The 24662-nt window shown below is 32.7% G+C and overlaps 6 protein-coding genes across 12 annotated transcripts; 4 read left to right on the top strand and 2 right to left on the bottom strand.

The window, feature by feature from the left end:
* Nucleotides 1–961: 961 nt before the first annotated feature.
* Top3beta (topoisomerase 3-beta) lies at nucleotides 962–4348 on the bottom strand. 2 transcript variants are annotated; one of them, XM_071891181.1, is made up of 5 exons: nucleotides 4188–4348; nucleotides 3596–4111; nucleotides 2714–3475; nucleotides 2410–2608; nucleotides 962–2343 (listed from the first exon to the last, which is right to left on the bottom strand). In XM_071891181.1, exons 2-5 carry the CDS (start codon nucleotides 3878–3880, stop codon nucleotides 1019–1021), a joined length of 2571 nt encoding a protein of 856 aa, XP_071747282.1. In that variant the 5' UTR covers nucleotides 3881–4111; nucleotides 4188–4348; the 3' UTR covers nucleotides 962–1018. The 2 variants fall into 2 exon arrangements, with proteins under 2 accessions (XP_071747282.1, XP_040575567.1); XM_040719633.2 differs by having other exon boundaries at nucleotides 3596–4278.
* Nucleotides 4349–4562: 214 nt separating this feature from the next.
* On the top strand, nucleotides 4563–7097 carry LOC121124487 (uncharacterized). The gene is made up of 2 exons (XM_040719642.2): nucleotides 4563–4912; nucleotides 5000–7097. Exons 1-2 carry the CDS (start codon nucleotides 4636–4638, stop codon nucleotides 6547–6549), a joined length of 1827 nt encoding a protein of 608 aa, XP_040575576.1. The 5' UTR covers nucleotides 4563–4635; the 3' UTR covers nucleotides 6550–7097.
* LOC121124493 (uncharacterized) lies at nucleotides 6509–8796 on the bottom strand. Of its 4 annotated transcripts, none has more exons than XM_040719663.2 (6): nucleotides 8686–8796; nucleotides 8324–8480; nucleotides 8005–8226; nucleotides 7051–7949; nucleotides 6826–6957; nucleotides 6509–6768 (listed from the first exon to the last, which is right to left on the bottom strand). In XM_040719663.2, the coding sequence occupies exons 2-4, from the start codon at nucleotides 8468–8470 to the stop codon at nucleotides 7311–7313; spliced, it is 1008 nt and encodes a 335-aa protein (XP_040575597.1). In that variant the 5' UTR covers nucleotides 8471–8480; nucleotides 8686–8796; the 3' UTR covers nucleotides 6509–6768; nucleotides 6826–6957; nucleotides 7051–7310. The 4 variants fall into 4 exon arrangements, with proteins under 4 accessions (XP_040575597.1, XP_040575605.1, XP_040575590.1 ...); XM_040719671.2 differs by having other exon boundaries at nucleotides 8580–8786; XM_040719656.2 differs by lacking the exon at nucleotides 8686–8796 and having other exon boundaries at nucleotides 8324–8622.
* Nucleotides 8797–9717: 921 nt separating this feature from the next.
* Nucleotides 9718–11329, top strand: LOC121124458 (small ribosomal subunit protein uS7). 3 transcript variants are annotated; one of them, XM_040719614.2, is made up of 4 exons: nucleotides 9718–9851; nucleotides 10252–10393; nucleotides 10582–10791; nucleotides 10977–11329. In XM_040719614.2, exons 2-4 carry the CDS (start codon nucleotides 10259–10261, stop codon nucleotides 11271–11273), a joined length of 642 nt encoding a protein of 213 aa, XP_040575548.1. In that variant the 5' UTR covers nucleotides 9718–9851; nucleotides 10252–10258; the 3' UTR covers nucleotides 11274–11329. The 3 variants fall into 3 exon arrangements, with proteins under 3 accessions (XP_040575548.1, XP_040575556.1, XP_071747279.1); XM_040719622.2 differs by having other exon boundaries at nucleotides 9777–10018; XM_071891178.1 differs by having other exon boundaries at nucleotides 9828–10170.
* Nucleotides 11330–16155: 4826 nt separating this feature from the next.
* On the top strand, nucleotides 16156–17470 carry MED9 (mediator complex subunit 9). Its single transcript, XM_040719604.2, has 3 exons — nucleotides 16156–16477; nucleotides 16583–16696; nucleotides 16886–17470. Exons 1-3 carry the CDS (start codon nucleotides 16313–16315, stop codon nucleotides 16997–16999), a joined length of 393 nt encoding a protein of 130 aa, XP_040575538.1. The 5' UTR covers nucleotides 16156–16312; the 3' UTR covers nucleotides 17000–17470.
* Nucleotides 17471–17490: 20 nt separating this feature from the next.
* Nucleotides 17491–18904, top strand: LOC121124438 (ubiquitin-like protein 7). The gene is made up of 2 exons (XM_040719592.2): nucleotides 17491–18151; nucleotides 18212–18904. Exons 1-2 carry the CDS (start codon nucleotides 17491–17493, stop codon nucleotides 18763–18765), a joined length of 1215 nt encoding a protein of 404 aa, XP_040575526.1. The 3' UTR covers nucleotides 18766–18904.
* The last annotated feature ends 5758 nt before the right edge of the window (nucleotides 18905–24662 follow it).

Genomic DNA, 24662 nt, shown 5'->3' with positions numbered 1-24662 from the left:
AAATAAAACTACATTTTTCTTTAAATACAAATTGCTCGATTTTGATATTTTTGGTGCAAATTTTTCAAAATTTTAGCAATCTTTTTTTGCTCATTTTGGCCCAAAAAAAATAAAAATTAAATATCTTCATTCTACTTATTATTGATACTATGTAAAAAAGGCAAATTTTACGATCGGCGAGTAACCCCACGGGAAACTATCTAACAGTGAACTTTCCTGACACCATACAATATAAATATTTTGAAATTATAAATGAGTTAAAATAATACCTAAATTATATTTCTCTCTCCTCCCCTATTAATATTAAATCATATTATGTAAAAAAACAAGTGAATTTATTTTCCTACATAATATCTGAAATTAAAGTTGATATGTCTTTTTATAATTTCATAGACGAAAAGCCGCATACTAAAGGAGTAGACTCCACTATTAGGGGAGTTTGAATAATTCAAAACCCTATGTTATTTTAAATCCGTGCTGTTTAAATCACTATGCGGGGATCAAGACCAGTTATAGAGAGGTTAAATTAGCCCCAAGCGCTGATCTTAATTTGGGCACCACGCTGGATAGATCTTTAAGAAACAAGCCATATACACTGAGTTATTTATGACTTGTTTAAAGGAGTCATAAAAATAATTTCAAAAAAATGATTCCTCCAATAAATTATAATCACGAGCTGCAACTAACAGTTAGCCTCAAGAGTGAAAGAGGCTTTTCCCTATTTTAGATTCCGCAAATACTTAATTTTAATTTTCATGATTCTTTTTCTTTTTTTTTTGCTTCTTATTTTTAACTGTTTATCAAATGTTCATAGTTTAATGGTTATGCAATAGAATAGAAAATATCTGATATCAAAGTCTATCATCATAAGTTATCTTGTCATAAGCCTTCGTTTTGGACGGACTATTCTTAGAAAGCAATTAATATCATTATTATGAGGGGACAATGAATGACAAGCAAATTTGTTGGTATATTAATTGTATTATTACATAATTATTTAACCATTATTACATATTAATCAAACAAAATAAGAGGCAAGTTTGGTCATTTTATCCTTTGGAGCACCCCGTCCCTTTCCTCCTATTCGAACCCGACCACCTCGAGAATGATTGGCTTGAGGTCTTTTTATTTTAACGGACACAGCGTGGTGCTTTTCCACAAGATTTTTTAATTCATCATCACAAAATATACAGCCTTGTGCGGATGTTTTACCATTTGGTAATTTCGATCTTTCCTCCTTGTATTCCACTCTCAGGAGCCTTGCTTTACAACTGGCACAATCCTCATTTTCAAGTACTGAGACCTTTGAGGCATCATCAAAAAGTCTAACAATAACATCGCAATGATTGCAACCAAGTCTCCACTTTGGAATAGAGGAAGGATCAAGAACGAGGATGCCCTCGTGGCATTCAACACAATTACTCACACCATTTGAGTTTTTCCCGTGAGAACAAGATGGATGTTCACAGAGATTACATCCAGAGCCTTTCTTCATTCCCTTAAAGGGTGGATTGTTGTAGCAGTAAGGACAAAAGATAGAACTCTTTCCCTTTGCTCCAGCCGTGTAATATAGGATTTCAAAGTCATCTAGAGGACATTTGAGCTCCTGATATAGTTTGATACTGACATTCTGTGGCAGTGCTAGAGTTTCATCGCAGGTTGGGCAATAGAGCCTAGTTGGTCTAGCCTCAATGAGTTTCATATACCTATGACATTTTCCACAATTTGAATAGGGCCTCCCAGATTCTGATACAGGGGAGAATGAGACTTCAAATAGATTGTCCATTCCTTCAATATTTGATATAAAGTAAGCAAACTTGGCCTTGAATACTTCAAGAGTATGCTTTAATACAGAGAGATAGTCTTCTTTACCCTTGGCTATCAGTTCCAACTGCCTCTCTACGGCACTTCTCATCTTATAATGAACCAAATCTGGGTCAATTTTTTGATACCCATGTACAAGAACAATGCCAAGCGTTTTAGGAACTAATCGACGTCCGGACTCTACAGTGACGTATCCACGTAGAACTACATTTTTGATGTGAACAGGTATAGAGGCATCTGTGCCAATTCCATGCTTTTCCATCAAGGTAATTAAATCCGACTCAGTTAAATAACCAGGAGGATCGGTTTGGCGAGAATCTATTTTTATGTCATATATATCTAATACATCATCCTTTTTTAAATTAGTTGAGCCCTCTTCTTCAGAGGGAAAATATTTCCAGTGCATGATTTCTGTATAACCTCGATCAATCAACTTTGTTTTGGTAAAACTAAATTTCTCCTCTCCGATTTTAAGATGAACATTTGTATTTTGCATTTTTAAATTATATGAAACCGTTCCTGGTGACAGAAAATACAAATACAGTCTATGAAGATATTGCCCAAATTAGAATAAGTAAAAAATACCTAAGAAATGTCGTACGATGTAATCATAAATCCTCCATTGATCAACATCTAATTGCTCCCTACTAACAGTGTGAGTAGGAGTTATAGGAGGATGATCACCAGCATCATGGCCCTTTCTAGGATTATTTGGACCCATTTCTAAGAGATTCTTTACATATTCACCGTAGTTAGACATGCTTTGCAACTGCTTCAACAGACCCTAAAAATATATTAACATATTTATACGTTATAAACCAATTGAATTCTTATACATATATCAATAGAACCATAACTTTAAGCTAACAAATGAACAAAAAAATAGTACCTTAATGTTGAAATTCTCATGATAATGCGTCGACTCAGTACGTGGATAACTGATATATCCCCTTGTGTAGAGATGCTCAGCAATATGCATGGCTTGATGAGGACTCATATTAAAGCTCGAAGAGGCCATTTTCATGAGTTCTACTGTATTTAATGCAACGGGTCTCTCTGATTGAGAATTATCCACACTCACTTTTGTTACGAGAGCCGTTTTTTCTTTGGACAATTCGTGTTGAAACATTTGAATCACCTCCCTATCAAAGAGTCTCACACGTGACCAATTTAGTTTAATGATAGACTCTAGCTTTGTCTTCACGGACACTTGAAGGACCCAGTAGGACTCTGGTTTGAAAGTCTGTATTTGATCGTGACGATTCACACAGAACCCAAGAGTAGGAGTTTGACAAGGACCATATGAAATGAGAGTTGCGTCCAAATCACCATACTTCCCCTGGAAATACTGGGTTTGGAAACGAGTAAATGCGCATCCAATGCGTAGATCTAACTCTTGTCTTGCATCTACAGATTTCGAAGCATTTTCATCAGGGTATCCCAAATTAGCCATGGCGCTTTTTATATCTTTATCCGTGATTGATGAAAATTTAGCGCGATAAATACTTGGGTTTCTCATGTTGACGGCATTGATCACTTCAAAGCAAATGTTCTCTCCTTCTAAATCGCAATCCAGCCATAAGACGAGGATTTCAGCTCCTTTTGATTCATGGGAGAGAAAATGAAGCATTTTCATTTTGGAATCCGCCTCCTAAAGTTTGAAAATATGGAGTGATGAATAAATTATGATACATAATAATTAATATAAGTATTAAAATGAAAATTAATGAAAAAATCGTGAAAAAAAGGATCGTAAATAAATATGAAATACCTTTTTTTCAATGGGAGCGTCAAAGAGTGTGATGGGTGGAAATTTGGTCCAATTGTTATATTGGCTATGAAAGTCCGTGGTGAGAACATGACCACAGACCGAGGTCATTCGAAAGTTCACATTCTCAGAATGATTTCGATTTGGAGCAGTGAAGCTTCCTTTCCATTCATATATTTGGCAAGATGAGATAGATCCACGATGTGACGTCGCCTTTCTGTCAGAAAGTATCATGGAGATTGAGTTAGCCAATGCAGGCTTCTCAGCTACCATAAACACAGTCTTCATATTGGATATTATTATCAAGGGTAGCCTCACTGATGATAATGTTCCATATTAATTATTATTCAATATTCCCGATTCGTGTTGCTTCTTCCTCAGTCCTGCTAGTGAATTCCGATTTTAGGTTTTCTCCCTCTTACAGGTGTTCAAGTTGTATTTCTTAATGTTCAAAATACGATGTCAAGTAAGGGTCTAATGAAGTAAAACAAGAATTTTCACAACTTTTCCTTACACCTCCTGCAATAAATAGATGTTCAAATTATATATATATTTTTTTTTATTATGATATTAAAATAAAAGCCGGCAACGGAACCTCGTGTTGATCGATTTTATGTATATATTTAGTATAGTTATTGGCAATTGTATTCCTAGGGACTTATCATTGTAACAATAGTTCTTGTTGTGAATTTTCATATAAAAATGTCAATGTATTAAGCACGATAATGTAATCTCAAATTAATTGAGCCTTGTTCTGCTTGTAGTATTACTACACATGCATACCAGATGTCCCTCCATATTTCTCAAATAAATAATAATTATTAATATATACTCATTATATTATCAAATCAATATTGATTTTAATTACATTTACAAATATAACACACGTTATAAATTAATCATATTCATGGGATAAATCTCTTTTAAGCACATGATTCTATCAATTCCATCACAATTTGTTGTCCAACCCGAGTTATGTTTATATTTCATGTAGCTGCCTGCAGCTATAAATATAAAATTAATAAAAGAAACAAGCTTAAAAAATGCTCCGATCCAAGGCTCTTTATTCTTATGGATCATTTAGATATCATTCAATTCGTGTTGGATGCGCCTCGGGATTCTGGGGTGATACTCCCACTGCCCCTCGACAATTTTTCAAGGGGGCAGAGAAGGAAGTGGACTACGTGGTCTATGATTACCTTTCTGAATTAACGATGAGTCTACTATCATCTGCTAAAATGAAAAATCCTGCCCTTGGTTATGCCCCTGATTTTGTATCCGCTGGAATTGGACCTTATTTGTCCGATATTAAGGAAAAAGGTTTTTAATCATTATATACAATATCTGGTTCAGATATTAAAATAGAATATATTTATCTATGCTCATAAATATTAATTTTAAATCTAGGTATTAAAGTCATTACCAATGCTGGTGGAATCAACACTGAAGCATGTGCTAAATCTATTAGAGAAGCATGCAAGGAGACTGGAGTTGATTTAAAAATTGCAACTGTGTCAGGGGATAACCTTCTTGGGCGGAAGGACATTCAATTTAATGGTGTGCGTGAAATGTTCTCAAATGAATCACTTCCTTCCAAAATTACATCAATGACTGCTTATTTCGGTGCAGGGCCAATCGTTACAGCTCTGGATCAGGGAGCTGATATAGTTATTACTGGACGTACAGCAGATAGTGCCCTTGCTCTAGCTCCCTTTATTCACTCCTTTGATTGGAAGGATTGGGATCGTCTTGCTTTAGGTTCTCTTGCTGGTCATTTAATCGAATGTGGGGGACAGGCTACTGGGGGTCTATTTACTGACTGGTTTAATGTTCCATCTTACGAAAATCTCGGATTTCCAATCGTATCTGCAGATAAATCTGGACAATCCCTGTTCTTAACAAAACCTAAAGGCACTGGTGGCATAATCAACCCCGCAACAGTTTCTGAGCAAATGCTATATGAAATCGGTGACCCTACTAATTATGTTCTACCGGATGTCACATGCGACTTTTCACAAGTGTCGATAGAGTCTGAGAAAGATGGCGTTCGTATATCTGGTGCTTTAGGGAAGCCTCCTACTTCAACTTATAAAGTTTGTGCCACATATTTAGATGGTTATAAGGGTACAGTAGCATGTCTTGTGTCAGGGGGTGATTCAAAAGCTAAAGGGCGTAAAACAGCAGATTCCATTATGAATCGAACTTCAATGATTTTAAAAAAATCCGGATTATCGCCCTTTGAAAGAACGCACGTTCAGGTTCTTGGTAGTTCTGAGGATGCCATGATTTGGCTTAGTGTCCATCATTCAGACAAAAAAGCAATTGCATTGTGGTCAAGAGAGATTGCATCTGCAGGTACAGGAATGACTCCTGGACTTACTAGTATGATTGGAGGTAGGCCAAAGGCTGTCCCTCTCCTAAGACTATTTTCATTTTTGTATCCAAAGTCTCTATTACCTGGAGAAATCAAAGTCAATGAAGATATATTTACACACATTCCTGATACATCAGAGCATTGTGATGTTATATCTGAAGGTCAAAGAGAGGACTCAACAGAAGATTTTACTTTAGCTTCGGGTTCACATACACATGATTTGGAAGATTTGGTATTTGCAAGAAGTGGTGATAAAGGTAATTCATGTAATATAGGACTCATTGCTCGTCATCCAGCCTTCTTACCTTATATTCGAAAGTTTGTTACTGAGAAAGTAGTTAAAGATTACTTTAGAGACTTTATTGATGATGATATGAGCGATGACTCTGTTATACGATATGATGTTCCGGGTATCCACGGATTCAATTTCCTACTAAAAAACTCTCTTGGAGGGGGTGGTATGGCATCTCTAAGATCAGATCCTCTAGGCAAATCCTATGCTCAAAAATTATTATCACTTAAAATAACTAATTTACCGAGTCTGGAAGAAATACGCAGTTCTTATATTAATATAGAGAAATAAGAGCTACAATAAGCAGTATCAAAACTAGTTCTTGGCATATGACTACTCCAATAGAATTCTTTTGTAAATCAATTAATTCTTTCTTTGGACATATCTCTGTTGCTCCTTCCGTAGTTTTTTGACAGTTACAGAGATCCTTCAAACAAGAACATAATTTGATGCCATTTGCAACAACACAGCCCACCGTTTTTTGAGACCAGCAACTCTTTATTTCTAACACTGAAAAAAAAAATGATAATTTGACAATAATTATTAATAGAACATAGTTACTTATACCATTTTCTCTATCAACAGACATGCAACTTGTCGCTGTTTCATTACAAGTAACTTCAAAATAATTGTCATTTCTGAATTTTGCGCAGCTAAAATTGGAATGCCCTCCACAACTGTAGCACTTGAGAGATGAGACTTTAATTAAATGAAGAAAAATACAATTTAAAAGACTGTTTAATATAAAAAATAAATAATTACCTAATTTAAATATAAAAAATAAATAATTACCTAATTTAAATATAAAAAAATATAAAACAACAACTTTGAGAACTGTAGAGATCCCGACCATTTTCTATTAAATCTTAAGAAAGAATTACAGAGGCATTATCATTAATTAGACTTAGATATGGTTGTTATGGTGCTATAGTATTCACAACAGTACTGTTGTGTAAAAAGTTGTCTCACACGCAATAACACTTTTTACCACAATTCATTTTACCGCCCTCAGTCTTTGAATTTATTATTCATAGACTTCAATTGAATACTCATTACTCGTATATCCGTCTGATTGCTGTTTTACTCAATTTGCTGATGGAGTCGTTGATGACAAATGTGATATTCACTTGGGATTGAGGATGTTTAGCTCTAGCATGTCTTCTTCCTTCCTCTTGATGCTTAAAAGTCTCTGGACAGTCAGAGCATAGAAAGGGTTTTGTTCCAGAATGCACTATGAGATGAAGAGTCATTTTAGGCATTTGTGAGCAGGAATATGAGCAAAGAAGACATTGTATGTTTTTTGGGGCGTTATGCACAAGACGGCGGTGACTTTTTACTTGACGCTCCAGTTTAAAAGACTTTCTGCATAGGGGGCATGAGAATGGACGAGCATCAGAATGAGCTGTTTGACGATGATGAGTGAGGTATGTTTTAACAGCAAATGATTTAGTACATGATTCGCACTTGTAGCGTCGAGAATCTCTATGTATCTCAGAATGAAGTGAGAGAGCCAGCTTGGTTTTAGTGATGAATCCACAGGTCTCACAAATAAACTCTTTCTCTCCATGAGTAATGGAGTGGGATTTGAGGTTACCCTTCGTTTTAAACTTTTTTAAACAAATAGGACATTCCAGGGTTTTCTCAGAGTTAAAATGCATCACGGACATGTGACTCTTAAGGCTATGTTTATCCTACATATATACATTGTATACGAAAGTAAATAGATAATTAATTAATATATTTCACCTTGAGTACTTTTCCACAGTATTTGCACTCTATCCCCTTCCTCTCCTCAAAAGATTCAAAGGGTACCTTCAAAACACTCAATAGCTCCTTGACTTCCTTAAAATTGTCTTCGGAAGAGGAGTTGTAATTTCCCTGACTCATATACTGAAGAACGTTCTCAACAACACTCTTATCAAATCCTGGAAGAAGAATACTAACACTCTCAGGAGGATCTTCGTAGTCCTATAATCAAATAATTGAAAAAATACTCAGTTATTATAGATTATACTGCATAAAAAAATCATTCTTTATCACATATATGATATCGTCATGATCATACCCGAAATGCATTTCGAAGGATGGGGCTACTAATTAACAGAAGCAACCGGGGTACTCCCAAAACTCCATTGTCTTGCGTATGGATAAGGGTGTCATAGTAAATTGGATTTGAAGATAGTTTTAGAATCCTTTCCACATTTTCACTCATTAAATGAACACTGTCGTCCATTATTTAAATATATTAATTAATTATTACTATTAGTATTGACCTTGAAAAGGGGGTTATTTAATAAACAAATAACAATAATAATTAATACCTAAACTAAGAAATCTCAAATCAGAACCTTTTAAGTATATTATTTATTATAACAGTTTAGGCAAGTACTTAGTTCAAGATTTATGTTTATGTTTTTATGTACGCACACACTAGTAATTAGTAATTTAATTTCTATATAAATTAGAGTTTTTCATTTGATTACACTATATAAATCACGTCTTAAATTTGTTGTTTTGCTCGTTTGTTTATTTACTGTTGCTGCTAGCTACATATAATATCACGCAACCTGTTAACTATATGTTCACTAAATCCCAGGCTAAATATTTTGTAAATTTAAAATAGGTGTGTTCAGGGGGGTCCGCAGGATAATATTTGGGGGTGGTTTGGTTTTTGGAATTTTTTCGAAAAAATTCCAAAAATTCTTATTTTCCTCTGTAGCATAATTTGAGTCGAATTACTATTTTTTCAGAAAAGAAATTCTTATAATTTTTTAACGCATATTTGGTTGTAAAAAATGTTCATCTGAAGAAAATAAAATCAAGTAAAAAGTAAAAATTCCTTGATTCCCTCTTAGCGGACGTCCCTGATGTGCCTACTTAATTCTAATTAAAATAGTATATTTATGAGTATTATATATTTGGCGACAAAATATATACCTTAATAGTTCCTTTGCCTTAATATTACAATATAATAATTATCTATTATCTACATTGTCACTGAATTTTTTATTCATCAAACCATTGTTTTTGACCTCGTGACATCATTCTTCGTCGTTTTGAGATGTTTTTTAACTATAAATAATTATCAATTGATATCAATATTAATAAAGAATGTGTTTTTTCTTCTTGTAAAAAGAACATTACTCCATATTGTTAAAATATCTCGTTATATTTCATACCAATTTAAAGGTTTTTAAATCATATAAATGAATCTGACGAGACTAATTTTCCTTATTTTCCACATAAATTGATATGGCATATTTTCTATCCAGATTCATTATTAAATTAAATAAGCTACATTCAGTTGACTACGATTTATAACAATAGTAAGATAAAAATTACTACATTTCATTATTTAATTATTATTAACCAATTCAATTTATAAAAATCTAAATAATTCGGCCGCGTACCTAAATGAATAAAATAAGTTCTTAATACCACGATGCTCATAAATATGTAGCCAGCTACACAATACATAGTAGTTGGCTACGCTGTCTTCTTTAGAGCGCCCTCTTGTTATTGTAATAATGTTTCCGGTTAAAGCTCTTCTTTCTTTTTCGTGCTGCACCGTTTCCTGTGAACAACTTTAGAAGGTAAGCTCTTAAGTTATATTCTGAATAATCCTGGTTATCCGTTCATATCGTTCACATCCTTCATTGGCGGAGAGGCTCCACGTTTTTTTCACATCATAGTGCTAAATCCTATCACACTATGATAGAACCTTTCATTGATAAGTTGAACGGATACCCAGATACTAATGGTAAGAGCAAGCCTCAATAGGTTTCCCATCGTCGATTAGGCGTATCTTTATTCTATACTGATACGGCTTGTTTAACGACTGGGTAGAGCAATCCTTGTCTTTCTTATATCCTTCTCGTTTCTCCATTCCGTGGGATTTGTAGAGTGGAAACGGTCAGATACACTTAAATTACTCCATGTGTTATTTAGTTTCTATTGTTTGCATGTGGTTAATTCATTTTTCTTTATTTACAGCACAAGGATGACTGACGGGTGGGATACCGAAGTCGAGACTAGCCAGGCTATGGTTATTCCAGAGCCAGCTGAGATGCTTGACGTTAAACTTTTTGGAAAGTGGGACTGTGGTGAGGTCCATGTTTCTGACATGTCTCTTCAGGTAAATACAAGAATCCATTCATGAATCCATCCCGTCCTCTTTCAATGATGTCTTATAATTAAACTTAGTCTAGGTGACACTGACGACTACTTATATCACCCATCGTTTCTGAGATTTTATTATAGGCCATTGCAAATTTTACTTCCATTTTTAATTATGTTTAACGTTCTTTCTTCTTATATTCATAGGATTACATTGCCGTGAAGGAGAAGTACGCTAAGTTTATCCCTCACAGTTCTGGAAGGTATGCAGCTAAACGATTCCGTAAAGCTCAATGCCCCATTGTCGAACGTCTCGTCAACTCCTTGATGATGCACGGACGTAATAATGGAAAGAAATTGATGGCTGTTAGAATCGTCAAACATGCCTTTGAAATTATCTTTTTGCTAACAGGAGAGGTAATACTTTTTATTCATTTATACTATCAACTTATCAAATACATGATGACTTTTTACCACCAAGATCTCCGAGCACACTTTATGAAGAGTACATATTTTACTGAATTTTTCATTACTATGTCATTTGTATATTATCCTTTATATGAGACATGCTAATAGAATGGTGTCATTTGTCCTCTTTTCAGAACCCTCTTCAAATCTTGGTCAATGCTATCACAAATAGTGGCCCACGTGAGGATTCTACTCGTATCGGTCGTGCTGGTACTGTTCGTCGTCAAGCTGTTGACGTATCTCCTCTCCGTCGTGTTAACCAAGCCATTTGGTTGCTCTGCACTGGAGCTCGTGAGGCATCTTTCCGCAACATCAAATCCATTGCTGAATGTCTATCTGATGAACTCATTAACGCTGCAAAGGGTAGCTCTAATAGCTACGCTATTAAGAAGAAAGACGAACTTGAACGTGTCGCCAAGTCTAACCGATAAACAAACGTCTTTCTGTCAAGTTTATGTTTATGCTATAATATAACTGTTAAACGAAACCATGTGTATTATGTTTTTTATTGTTCTTGTAAAAGCTGTGAGGGATCTTCCCAGCCATTTATATGGTAAAAATAAGGGTTTCGGACTTTAATTTGACTATTTAAATAGGATTTGAATACTGTACGACTCAGTGTCCTTATTCCTAAGTGTCGTCCGACGGACTAGATTTTCCACGTGTTGAGTGGTAGGACTAGCCATCAAATTTGGTTCTATGTAACTTAATACTAAATACACTACTCATAAAACAAAATTATTTTGTCAAGTGTAGTTAAGTATTCCCAAAATTACTGTTCGCAACATGTGAGGTTAGTATTTTGTTACTACTTTCAGATGTTACCTCATTTCATTAACATTTTTTCAAATTGCCACCTCAAAACATTCAAAAATCTATTTATTATTACCAAATAATTTATTAATTGAAAAGGAGTTAAATGTGAAATTAAATAACAGAAAAATGCGATCGTGATTCCATTCGCCATAATTATTAAAAAAAGTGGGTTATTTTGAAAAATTGCAGTTAGATTTGTTTCAGCTAGTTAATTAATCATGGCATTCTTAGTGAAGCTTCGTCTTTAGCAACAGTTTAGCCAGAAAGATTCCTGCTATACCTAATAATTATTTTAGTCCTTAAATTGAAGATTTTTTTATCAGAATATTGCGTAATTAAAATAAATATAGTCTTGTAAAATGAAGAAACTACTAACACTTCGAATTGCAGGTAACTTAATTCGCTAGTGCTTTGGGCTCAGAGTCAGCATCGAGAAAATGGGGGAGGCCAAACTATATAATTGGTACGTCGCACAACCTTAAAATTTTGTTATAGATATATTAATGCACTTATATTCTACAAAAGGGGGGGGGGCAATAGTCCCTACATTTATGGCAATACTGCTGGAGTGTTCACTTTCTATTTCAATAGCTTAGCTTATTTGATGAGTAGCAAGTTTCCTTTCTTTAATCACTCCAAAAAGGCCAACCCATCCATCTCTTTTTGGACTAAGAGTTAAGACACATGCAATAAACAAATTTACAGCACCTTGTTACTAGGCACTAGATAATTATTTATAAATTATAAGTCCCTCTGGCTCTAAGATTTCATGAAAGCCCAATTCGTCCTCTAGATTTATTAATATGTTTATGAAATTAGATATATTTACTTACAGAATTCCCTGATTGCATTCTAAGTACTTCATATTTAGAATTCTTCAAAACATGTTTTGATAAAGAAAATTGAAATTTTTATCAGAAGGGTTGTGTGGGGTATAAATATAATAAGTGTATTTTAGTTTACGTTCTATCGCTCTTCAGTTTCAAACATTATTAGATTTTCTTTTAAATAGTTAGATGTAGCTCATACTATGGGCTATCAAACTGTAAAAGCTTCATTAAAGTTAATATAATTGATTGTATGTTTTTAAGGGCAATATATATTTTTTTTTAAATATCAACAAATGAAATAATTACCCAAACTAAAGTTCCTGAAACTAAAAAAAAAATAGGATAACTTTTTATATAACCTCATTAAGTAAATTGAATTGTAATGTTTCCGGAGCTAGAAGGATTTCTTTCCTATCTAAATTAAATTACCCAAAAAATCATTTTTTCTAACGTGTGGTCAAACGTGACTAATATAAGTAAAATTGTAATTAATATATGGATATGCCAAGAATATAATATGTGCTGTGCCCCTAAAATGGTTTCGAGTGCATAAATCTAATAGTGCTAGACTATTTCATTCTCATTCCTCTGCTTATTACATACATACCCTCTCCGGATTTAACTATTTTTCGGATTATGATATTGCTATTTTCCTCGATATAAAATATAACAGTAAATTAATTATATTATTATAATTAATAGAATAATTTATTTTATTTGACTAGGCTTCTACACAAAAAGCTAAGTTTAAATATAATTAACTATATTGTCAAAGTGTATGTAGTTAAGAGATTTTAAATGAAGATAATTTTGATATAAATTTTTTAAGTTATGGACTAAAAAATATGATACGCCAATGAGGTCAAATTGGTGTACCTGACTTTTTTCTTTATTGAAATTTTCTAGATAATTTTTCAATTACAAATTACTTCTGCCTACGTGAAATTGATAGCTAAGACATGTAATGCTAACATGAAACATGTTAAAAGTTCCGCCAACTTCTTGGAGTAAGCCTCCAAATGTAAAGATAGGTGACAAGCAGCTTTGCCTCAAACACATTCGCCTCGTATTGGAATTATGGAAGTAAATTATTTCCTACCTAAGCCCTGACTTCAATTAATTAGAACTAAGAAGTATTTATTTCTCTTTGAAAAATACCAATAACATATAATTTACTGTATAAGATTTATTTATAACTTTTGACGGTGAAAGTACTGGGTGGCAAGTATGTGGTACGGCAAACATATTGGAGGCAAACAAGTGATATATGACGGCAAATAAGTTTGACGGCGAGTGCGCTCGAGGCAAAATAGTGAGAAGTGAATTTTCTTAGAACCGCAAAGATTAGACCCAATATTCGATGAAATAATATTTATGCAAACTAGCATAAATACGCTCTATTAAAATAGCCATGAAAAGTTAAATATTTTTTTTATATTTAGCTTATTTATGTTAAAATTCTAAACTAAAACGATTTACTATAAACTATAATCATATAATAGGTAAATTTCTATTGTAAAACCTCTTGTATACAATATTTTTTGATGTAAATATAATCAAACCTGCACCCCCTTTTGACACTTGAAAATGCAACATATAATTGAGCTTGTGAAAATACTAATTACTAATACTTTATATTTACATATAAAGCAATTTTTTCAAAAGTTTGACCCTGTGATTTATTTATTGTCACTGCCATTGCTAACTTCCCATGTTCCTTCTTCAGCCAAAACGAGGATTGATGATACATACTATGATTAACTCGCTCATCTTCCTAATTCCCTTTATCAATTCGTATTGAATATAAGTTCTCCCTTTTTCTGTGTGTTCAATAATTCTTTTTTTGGATTTTTAATTTTTTTGGTGCATTTTCGAATCGACAACCTATACCTTTAAAAAAATTGAGATACGGGAATAGATCTTGTTTTATGGAAAAAAAATCAACTTATTAGTAAAAAATCTAACTTGCCCTCTAGAGCCCAGGAATCTGGCCTGATCATAATTAAACATAGTTTTAAGTACGTAACTCAAAATTCTAAATAAATTTTAGATCATGTTTAAAGTCTGTATATGTCTCTGTTTTTAAAATAAATGCGTTTTTATCATTGTTTTTCTAAGCGGGACATACATCATACACACAAATAGATTAAAGATTAAATAGATTATTTAATATTTGAAGCTAATAAACTGCACTTATGAAGTTATTTAATTATATAAATTGTGATACAATTAATTTTTATCAATTGTTGCCATAATTACCATTCCATGTCATTAATTTACCATGCTGTCATATATAAGTATAACATTCTATAAAATATGGTGTAAATATTTTTTTAAATTTTTGTAAAAAAAGTCCTTCTCACGGTCCTGGCAATAGTAGCGGAGTGATATGATTTTCTTAGGGTATGCCACGTTTTGTGCACATTGTTAAAGATGAAACATGTACTACATTATATTTGAGAAACAAATCATTTCGGATCTTGTATTTTTTTAGAAAGTAAATTTCAGATATTCTTTCGATTTGGCGCCCTTTTATTTATTTTTTAAATTTCAAATCAATTTCGAATCTTTTTTTTATATATATTTCTTTTTCGAAGATAAAATGTGAGGCCTTTTTCGACTTTGTTCTCCTGCTACTCTACCTGGTAGAAGATAAACATATTTTATCCACCTTAAAGAGACTCATTAATATAAGTATAACATATCATGTTATGTTTTGTGTATTTAATTATTTAATTGGCTTGGTTTTAGTATTACAAAAGAAATAAATAAAACATTTTTTTTTTTTTAATTTCTATAATTTTTTTTTTTAAATTTCAAAATCCAAAGCTTTTCACAAAAAAAGAAAAACAAAAAAATTGGATAAACATTTCAAAAATTAAATTTTTTGAAAAACAATTTCAAAAATCCGCAGCTATTAATAAACAGTTATTTTTTTATTCGAAAAAAAAATACCAAAATTTACTTTTATTGGAAATAAAATTCAAAAATCCACAGCTATTTAGAAAAAAAATATTGGAAATTTTTTTCCAAAAATCGACAGCTTTTCATAGAAAATTAATTTTTTTTGAAAAATATACCAAAAATTAAATTTGAAATATTAAATTTTTTGAAAAAAGATCGAATATTAATTTTTTAGTAAAAAGCAAAAAATCCTTAATTTGCGGAGGGCTGTAGCCCCTCCCTCCCTCTGTGGACGCCCCTTAATAGATAATTAATTATTTTTTTAATCCTTTGCAAGGAGTACTATATAAGTACTTTCTAGTCCTTGTTTACAAGATATAGGTCTCAACTTTGTAAATCTATTTATTTAACATTTATATATTATTAGTAGTCTCTGTAATCTAGAGGTATGTTTAAATAAACGATTGTTAAGAATTTAGAAAGTGACCACAATCATAAAATTTTAATTAAGTTTATGTTTTAGTTTGAGGTACTAAGGGGCCGTGTCCACGTAGTTACAACATTATTTAACATGAGTAATTATCGTATTATTCTAAACTTTATAATGATGTAAAAGTTACATGACATAAAGCCAATTATTATATGTAATATTAAAGTTCTTGTATAAAATTGAATATTATAAAACATTGTAGAATGCTAGAAAAACGTTGTTTTTAATTAATTCTACAACCCAAAATAATAAAATTTTCTTTGCCTAGCTTTATAGGTAATTAATTGAATTGAAAATACATGAATCAAGATGTGTATTTTCTATCTCCTAAGAAAGACTTTATTTGAAAGTTCAACTGTCGAACTGCTTATCCCTAATTTAATATTACTGAAAGAAAGGAAGCTGAAACTTGAATTGAAATACAAGAGTCATGACGAGTAGCGCAAATACGTCAATGAACAGTTCAACTGCTCTTAAGGAGACGACTGGAACCGTTTTATCTACAGCCAACATCAAAGAAGATCCTGAAAAGACTTTAATTGAGCTAGCGGATCTCTTACCTTCAATTTACGATATTTTAAGGGCCTCAGAAAGAGTAATGTTCACTTTGACGTCATATTCATCTACCTATTTTTGTTTTTATCGAATAAGTCACGTGATTTGTAAACATCAACTGACTTCTTTATTTTTTTCATTCCAGGACGATACGAACAAGGATCCTGCCGAAGCATCTCAGAGGGTTATAGATCTGAATTCACGTATTGAGAAACTAAAAGAACGAGTGAAAAGCATTGACGGAATTGCTTATACCAAGGCACGTGTATATGTCTCATTTTCGGTCTATATTTGAATATTAAATTAAATTATGATAACACGTTGAGTTGATTGCCATTTAATGGATTACTTTTGCTTATATTAAAAATACGATAAATTTTTCCACATTTGTGCACACTGTAATTAATGTAATAATCCACTTTAATAATTACGTATAACGGTATTTTAGGAGGAGCAACTGGAGCATTTGAAATCCTTGAAGGAACAATTGGTTCTTAAGAAGGCTCTGATCACCAAATACAAGACGTTAAATTTGGAGATCTCTGGTCTTAGTGGAGTTTAATCCGTCATGCCTATCATGCGCTTCATCTCCATGTTCCTAAATAATCCTCAAATTATTCAAAAAATATCCGATTCTTGGCCTATCCGGAGAGCAGCTCGTTTTACAGCCTTTTTATTTCTACGAGGAAAACAAAGACTTGAGTCTGGACCTGATATGAAGAGATTTATGAATAGAATGTCAGAAGAAATAAAAAAAGAGTCTGAAAAACTTAAAAAAAAATGATTCATGATTAATCAAAAGAACAATATTCGTTTTAGTTTGACTTATTTCATATTGTAAAGCAGGTCTTTTAAATGTATAACGGACTCCTATTCTGACTTGTGCTCAAATGATACATAATACTCTATACTTTCTGTTGTATGTATTCTAGGAATATTCATGGAATTTTACGATAATATATATACATTCTCTGATCCCTCATGGCTAGTACCTATCTTTAACTAATTCGTATTTCTGATTTTATTTTATCAGCTATTTTTCAATCTTCAATCATGGCGACTCTCAACATTAGTGACCGTCGATATCGCATTATTGCTTGTGGATCCAATGGGTCCAATGCAGGAGCTCTCCGAAGAGCCAAAATTAATGGTATAGACTTGAAAAATGAAACTCTGGAGTCTCTGAGGTTCAAGATAGATGAACTTATGGGATATTCTAAGGAAGAGTCTTCACGAACTACCTTCATGTTTTGTGGGCGTCTTTTAATTGATGAATGCTTTGCAAATGAGACTTTGGAGTCTTTGGGTCTACAAAATGGATCCTATCTTCATGTTTTGAACCGTGCGCCCAAAAAAGAGATTCCTCAGGTTGTGCCTGAAGTCATTGGTGATTTTAAAGCGATCAATCTACTTTCCACCATTTCTTCGACTCTTCGAAGTCCAGCCTTCAACAAAGTTGTAAAGAAAATAAACATTGATTCCTTTATTGCAACTTGTCCCAATTTAGCTGGGGATCGTATTGCCCAGTCTTATCTTTCCAAGCCAGAAATGTTGATTCATTTATTGGATCCAGATACTATTATTAAAGTGGGTAAAAATCATCCAGGAGTCATAGAAGCCATAGAACATTTGTCTGCGCTTGTTCAAGAAGAGGCAAAGGCTGTTCCTTCTGGGAGTCAGAACAATGAAATCAGTCCCTTCTCATACCATATGGGTAAATATATTTGTATAATTAATAATTCATTATTCTTATGAAAATGTTTTATTCATTCAGATGATATGTCGGATGAGGATGAGGAAATGAGTGACGGAACACGTTCAAGTAATCCGCCACCCTCTTCATCTTCTAACAATGCTGGAGGAGGAATTACTCTCGAAGTACTTTCCGCTGCTCTACGTAACACTCGAGTTCCAGTGTCCTCTGCCCCCGCATCACAATCTAATAATGACTTAACATTACCCACTCTTCCTCCTATTCCTTCATCTCCCTCGTCATTGTCTACTCCACAGCCAATGTCTCAAGTACCACCCATTCAATCTAGTTCATCTGCTACTCCAGGACCCATTACGGCTGATATTTTCACTCAAGCTATGGCACAAGCCTTAGGCGCGATTTCTCAACAACAGCAGCCTCTCCGAGATCAAGGACAAGCAAGCCAGCAGCAACAACAACCAGATTACTCCAGTCAAATTGCTACAATGAGAGAAATGGGTATTGTGGATGAAGGTTTAGCACGAAGGGCTTTAGGTGTAATGTCAGGAGATTTGCAAGCATCCATTGATTTAATATTTTCGGGTTGGTTGGGCGAAGATGACTCAGCGAATTAGTTTTTAAACACGTTAATTTTTATTTTATAAATCTATGAGTAATTAGGACGCTCCTTTAATTCATTTTTGAATAATAAATTTTGATAACTTGCAATTTGGTTGTCTTGAAAGGAAAATACATCGAATTATATTTACATTATATATATCCTTCAATCTTTATTCCTAATCCCAATCCATTAATTAAATTTCGACAAATATAGAGCAAACGGAGGTCTTAATAGGGATATTTATTATATATTTAGATAATTTTGTATTTCATTTTGATGGATATCCCGGATATGTATTAAAATGAAATATGTATTTTTTTAAATCTGATGGCTTATATAATTTAATAAGAACCTGCCTCAAATGCTTATAAATTCATGTTTTATTCCTCTAAATGCTATAATGCTACTCTTTACTTTTTCTATAAAGATGTGTTTCGAGCAAAAGTTTTTGTCAAATTACCACTCTGGTGGTTGGGGTGAATCCTTTATGATGCTGTATACTTTAATTTCATCATGGAACCCTCTACTTGCGAAGCTTCGACGTGGATCCTTGCCCATAGGTAGAATTACTTATTAACAATAATTTAAAGGCCTCACTTTTTAAGCTAGACTACTAAAAGTTCAGGGAAGAGATGTACCACCAAGGTTGCTGAATAGAATAATTTTTTACAGAAACAAAACTAAATTTATAACCGGCCCGGCGATTGGTCAGAAGAAAAGAGTGTCGTATTTTGAGCGCAGTGTTCCATGGGGGTTGAATTGGTGTTCTACGCTAGAGAGGGCTTCCAAGCCGTAGTTGAAAAATATTATAATCTATTTATAGAGACAACTTCTCTTTTAATCTTGGTAATAAAGAAATTCTAATTTTTTAATGGCTTTTAGTAAATATAAAAGAAAATTTCAAATTTTCTATTCCGAGGAGGGTTAGCTTGTTTAGATAATTTATGCAAAATACTCATTTGTTGTGTGGCAAATGCAGTTAGCTCTGAATAAATGCCAATTTGATCGCAGTTTCGTTCAAGATGCTTCTTTTCCAGAAATATAAAATTTTATTTTATTCCATGATATTATAGTTTGCCTCGGGTTTATTTTAGTATTCGTGGGAGGTATATTAAGGGCTGTTTTTATTAAAAGCCCCTACGTTGAGGGACTAATTGATGGGCAATAATTAGAGTTAATTTGAACAGCTTTATCGGAGTTAGCTTTATTTGGAGTTGCTATGCCCTGTCTATCTCTTTTTTTACATGTACGATCTAATATATTATCATGTCGTTACCTTTATAATTGTATCATGCAACTTTTCCTCTGAAAAAAAAACAACAGAAAAAAATCCCCAAAATCAGTTGGTAGTTAGTCAATTCTTCCCAACTATGGAATTATTATTTAAAAATTTTTGGGAATTGCTCAAAGGTCAAAAAGAGTAAATTATAATTCAACGATAATGTTCACTGTTTATGATAAAAAAAGCAGAATCATCGACAGCTGACAAAAAAATGCTTTGTATATTTATATCTTAGTCAAGTATTATCTTGATGTCTGCATCCCTCTCAAAAAGTGGGTAGTTCTGTCCAGAAGCCGTTTGGCATAGGGATAATTTTGTAAAGTGGTCTAGAACACAACACTAAAATAAAACCTTAACTTCTTTCAAAATTGTTTATTAATTTCTTTTCAGATACCTACAGGTTACATATTTTGTAACTGAGAATGGAGGGAAGGTCTGATTGAAATTGTATACATTTTAAAATAGGTAAAAGAATTAAAATTATATTTAAAAAACAAGAATAATCAAAATATTAAAGCGCTTCCAAGCATTATTCTATAATTTTTTTTACAGTAATTGTCCTCCACAGAACAAAACAACACTTCCCCGTGGATTTGTCTATTGGAAAATTAGATTGATGTAAGTAAAATTTGCAATATTACTTACCAAAAAGATTTTTTACTATTGAAAACAAAAAATGGAAAAAAAAAATTAGGGGAAAATTCTTTAAAATTTTTTGAAAAATTGTTTTTTTCTTCAAAATCTAGCATTTTGTAAAAAATATTCTTCCATTTTGAAAAAATAAGGAATCTTTCAAAAGTTTTAATAGAAAAATCCCCTCAATTGATACTTTTTTCCCATTTTTTTTTTCAATTGTAGAAAATCGCTGAGCACACTAAAAGACGTATCTTGCCATACGTAAAGCGTTTGATCTAGTTTGGGTCTCAAGTACGTGTATACAAGGCCATCTGCAGGATTATATTTTTTTTGGGGAGGGGTCTTGTTTTTCGGATTTTCTTTTTGAAAAAAATTCAAAATTCAAATATAAAAAAAAATTTCATAAAATCACAGCTCAACCAATATTTTTAGGAAAAAACAGCTATTCTCGTTACAATTTAGAATATTTAATTATTCGAAAAAAAATTAAATTGATTTTCTAAATAATAAGTTATTCAAAAATGTGCATTTTCTATTTAAAAGAAGGTTATCCAAATATTTTGAAATTAGTAATATATAAGAATAAAATATTAATCAATTATTATAATGTTTTTTTTTATGACCAAAGAATTGATTTTGGCTTTCTTTATTTTTAAATAGCATAGTGTAACTGGCGTTTCCCTGAGTTATTAGGTGTCGACGGACATACAAATTTGGTTTTAGTACTATAGAATATAACTTCCCAACAAATTCTTAGTTTTACTCTCCGTTTTTTATGAGCACACGTAGCTACTCACTCAATATCTAGGCGTTCTCTCCTACAGAATAAAAAATAATAATAACAGCCTGACAAAAAAACAATTATATGGGTTGATAAGCGAGGGAGTAATTTAGGTTCATTGCTAAGCCTCATCGATTAATTTTTTAAAATTTTATATAAAGTACTTCCTTTTTCTTTCTTTTTTTAGTATGAGTTGAACTAAACGACAGCTAGATTAAATTCATTTTATACAATCCTCCTTTATACATGTGTGCAAGTCTAAAACTGAACACTTTAAATTTTTTTTTAAATAGGTAACTAATTCTGTAATTTTTAAAGTGGTCGACGAATTAATTTATTTAACATGAAAGATGAGAGTCTTAGACACATGTCTATTCAATTGCGAAATTGTTCCTAAATTTCGACTCGACGTCTCTCCATATTATCGGCTGTTGTTTCACTCTTGCTATTTAGATTTTGCTGGAGTTTTGTTTATAACTAGTCAAGACCCTTGCCTCGTAGGGTAAAGTCGGTTTCAACTCAATAAAGTCACGAATATGTGCATGGCGTAAAATTTAAAGGAGTGTTCAGTTTTAGACGCGCACACCTGTAGTTCACTACCTTTTTTTCTCTTGTTACTGTATATTACTGGTATATGATTTACGTCAAGGAACACTATGTACAGTTCACCTTAGGACTGTTTTTCATACATTCATACACATAAACTTTGCTTTAATAATAAGATTAACTTTTATTTTCTATAACTCATAAAAAACGGACATTTTGAGAAGTTGTAAAATGTCCTTAGACGCTGGATACTGGATGAACTGTACTGGCCTAACCACTACTGTTTGTTCTTAATAAATTGATGAATACAATAATTGAAAAAATTATTTGGGGGCTCTGGTCAACTTAATTTTAACCTTCTTACTAGTCCTAAACAAGTCTTGGTCTTAATCCTTCTATAAAGTCTTGGTTCTTGGAAAATGAAATAAATAAGAATAATTATTTGTTGCTCAAAGAAGATTGCTGCTAACTCTGACACATAAGTGGTAGGGCAGACCCCTCAAAGTTGACAAAACTATCTATATTCCGGCAATTAATATGGACCCTTCTGGATAATATTGAGGCTTTCCTAATAAAAGGTAATCAAGAAATATCTTTTCTAAAAATAAGGTAATCTAAAGAATGTTTTAAAAAAAATATACTAGTACCAAATATTCGGACTATATTTAATATTTGGGATTTTTTTTGAAAAAAATCCATAAATTAAATTTCTAATGTATTAATCTTTTGAAAATTTAATAGTTTTAAATATTAAAAATTCAAAAATCTATTCTCAAAAATTAAATTTTTTTGAAAAAAAAATTCAAAAATTAAATTAAATTTCTAATATTAAACTTTCTAGTAATCTTGATCTGACAGTCGTTTTGCGCCGAACATTTTTGCAGTCGTTATGTTTGCAAAATACCATTTTTGCCGCCTTTTTTATGTTTATAATTCTAGTTTCGAACTTTACCTTTAGACCTTACTCTTAAAACATTCTTTTCTTTTTACCGATAGAGTTTCTTACATTGGTTCAAGTATCAACTAATATCATGATTAATGTACCGGTAATCGTTAATGAGTCCTTTCGAAATAGACTCATGATCCTGGATCTGTGACTCCTTTGCCCTTATAAACACTATTCTTTCTTTATTTCCTGACTATTTTCTTCTTCTTCAGATCTATAGCTGAAATACAATTTAACAATCTATAATCAAGGACTCCTGTAAGTAGGAGAAGACACTGCACTCAGTCGTTTCCAATATGGGTCTTTGTTTATTCTATATGGAATATCTCTCTTTAAAATGTTTTGCCACAAAATTAAGAGTTTTTAAAAGTATTTTGCTAGGGAAAATCATCAAAATAATAAAAATGAGGCTAAATATTTCTAATAGAAGTGGTATTTTATTAGTACTTTAATCAAAATAAACATTAAAAACATATAAAATAGAAGAGGCACTATCAAAAAGTACAAAGTTGGTCCAAGTCTACAAATCAGAAGATTTTGATTGAAATTTAGCTTTTTTCCTATTAGCTCCTGAATTCTTAGCTGTCATTCTCTTTTTTGTTAAAAATCGGATGTCATCATTCAGTCTAGCACTTAAATTTTTACCCATGACATTAAACAAAGCGAATGAAATTCTTTGAAGAAAAGCTGATCAGGAGTGTCCTTCCTCGCACTTTACTCCCACAACAGCAATAATGTCAGAGTTTAAACTGTCCTGTATTTTGTCAATGAATGTTTCAACAAATGAAGCTCTAGGATTTGGGATGCCAAGTAAACTTTCATTCTCTTCAGGAGTAGCTGTGATGTAAGAGAAGATGGAGTGAGCATAAAGACAGGAGAGGTAGATAACGTCGGATGGAGTCGACAACCCCCTCTTCTCATTATGTCGATGAACTCTTTCAGATCTATATGCTGATTGGTTGGGCTATCGAAGGTTATTGAGTCCGGAGGTGTGTCTCGGATGGCCATTAACTCTTGGCATGATGTACAACTGATCTTCTTCTTGCCCGGCAACAAAGTAGGGAGCATTACTTTCTCCCTTGGAAGCTAGTTCCTGGAGGTCATCTGGTTGCCAGTTAGTCGAAATAAGCTTCATTTTATCCAGCAGACCTTTAATTTCTGAAGTATTCAGACTTGAAAATTTAAAAAAGTCCATTATTGTTATGATATTATTATATTGTAAAAATAAGGAACACCTACATAAAGAAGAATCCTATTAATAAATATCTTATTTACCTGAGAATTTGACAAGACTCAGAATACGAATCTTTTTCTCTGCTTCCAGGATCTGTCTCACGTTGATGTAGTAGATACCTCCACTTAGTTGTCTGTACCGACCGAACCTTCTTTCGATGGGATCAGATTGGAACATGCCGAGGAGTAGTCTTCATCTAGGAGAAGATACTCTGCCAGATCTGCTACGTCAAGGCACGTCTGCTATGTTGCTAGGAAGGTTTCTGCTGTGAGGCCAGCTGCTTTACTGTTTTGCCACTCGATGAGAAAGTCGACAAAATCTCTCAAGGAAAGAGAGGCCACGTTTGTTCTTCTCAGAGATTGGTTCCCGAAGCTCATCTCTCTTTTTAAAGCCAACTCCAGGTGTCTTGACGCTTAGGATATTTTACATAGTTCTGACGAACTCTGAAAATTCGGATGTGTCTTTAAACTCCAGTATGTTGTCTT

The sequence above is a fragment of the Lepeophtheirus salmonis genome, chromosome 1 (assembly GCF_016086655.4).
Source record: "Lepeophtheirus salmonis chromosome 1, UVic_Lsal_1.4, whole genome shotgun sequence".
NCBI lineage: Eukaryota > Metazoa > Arthropoda > Copepoda > Siphonostomatoida > Caligidae > Lepeophtheirus > Lepeophtheirus salmonis.
The sequence above is the reverse complement of the archived record's forward strand: the minus strand, read 5'-3'. Positions and strand labels throughout refer to the sequence as shown.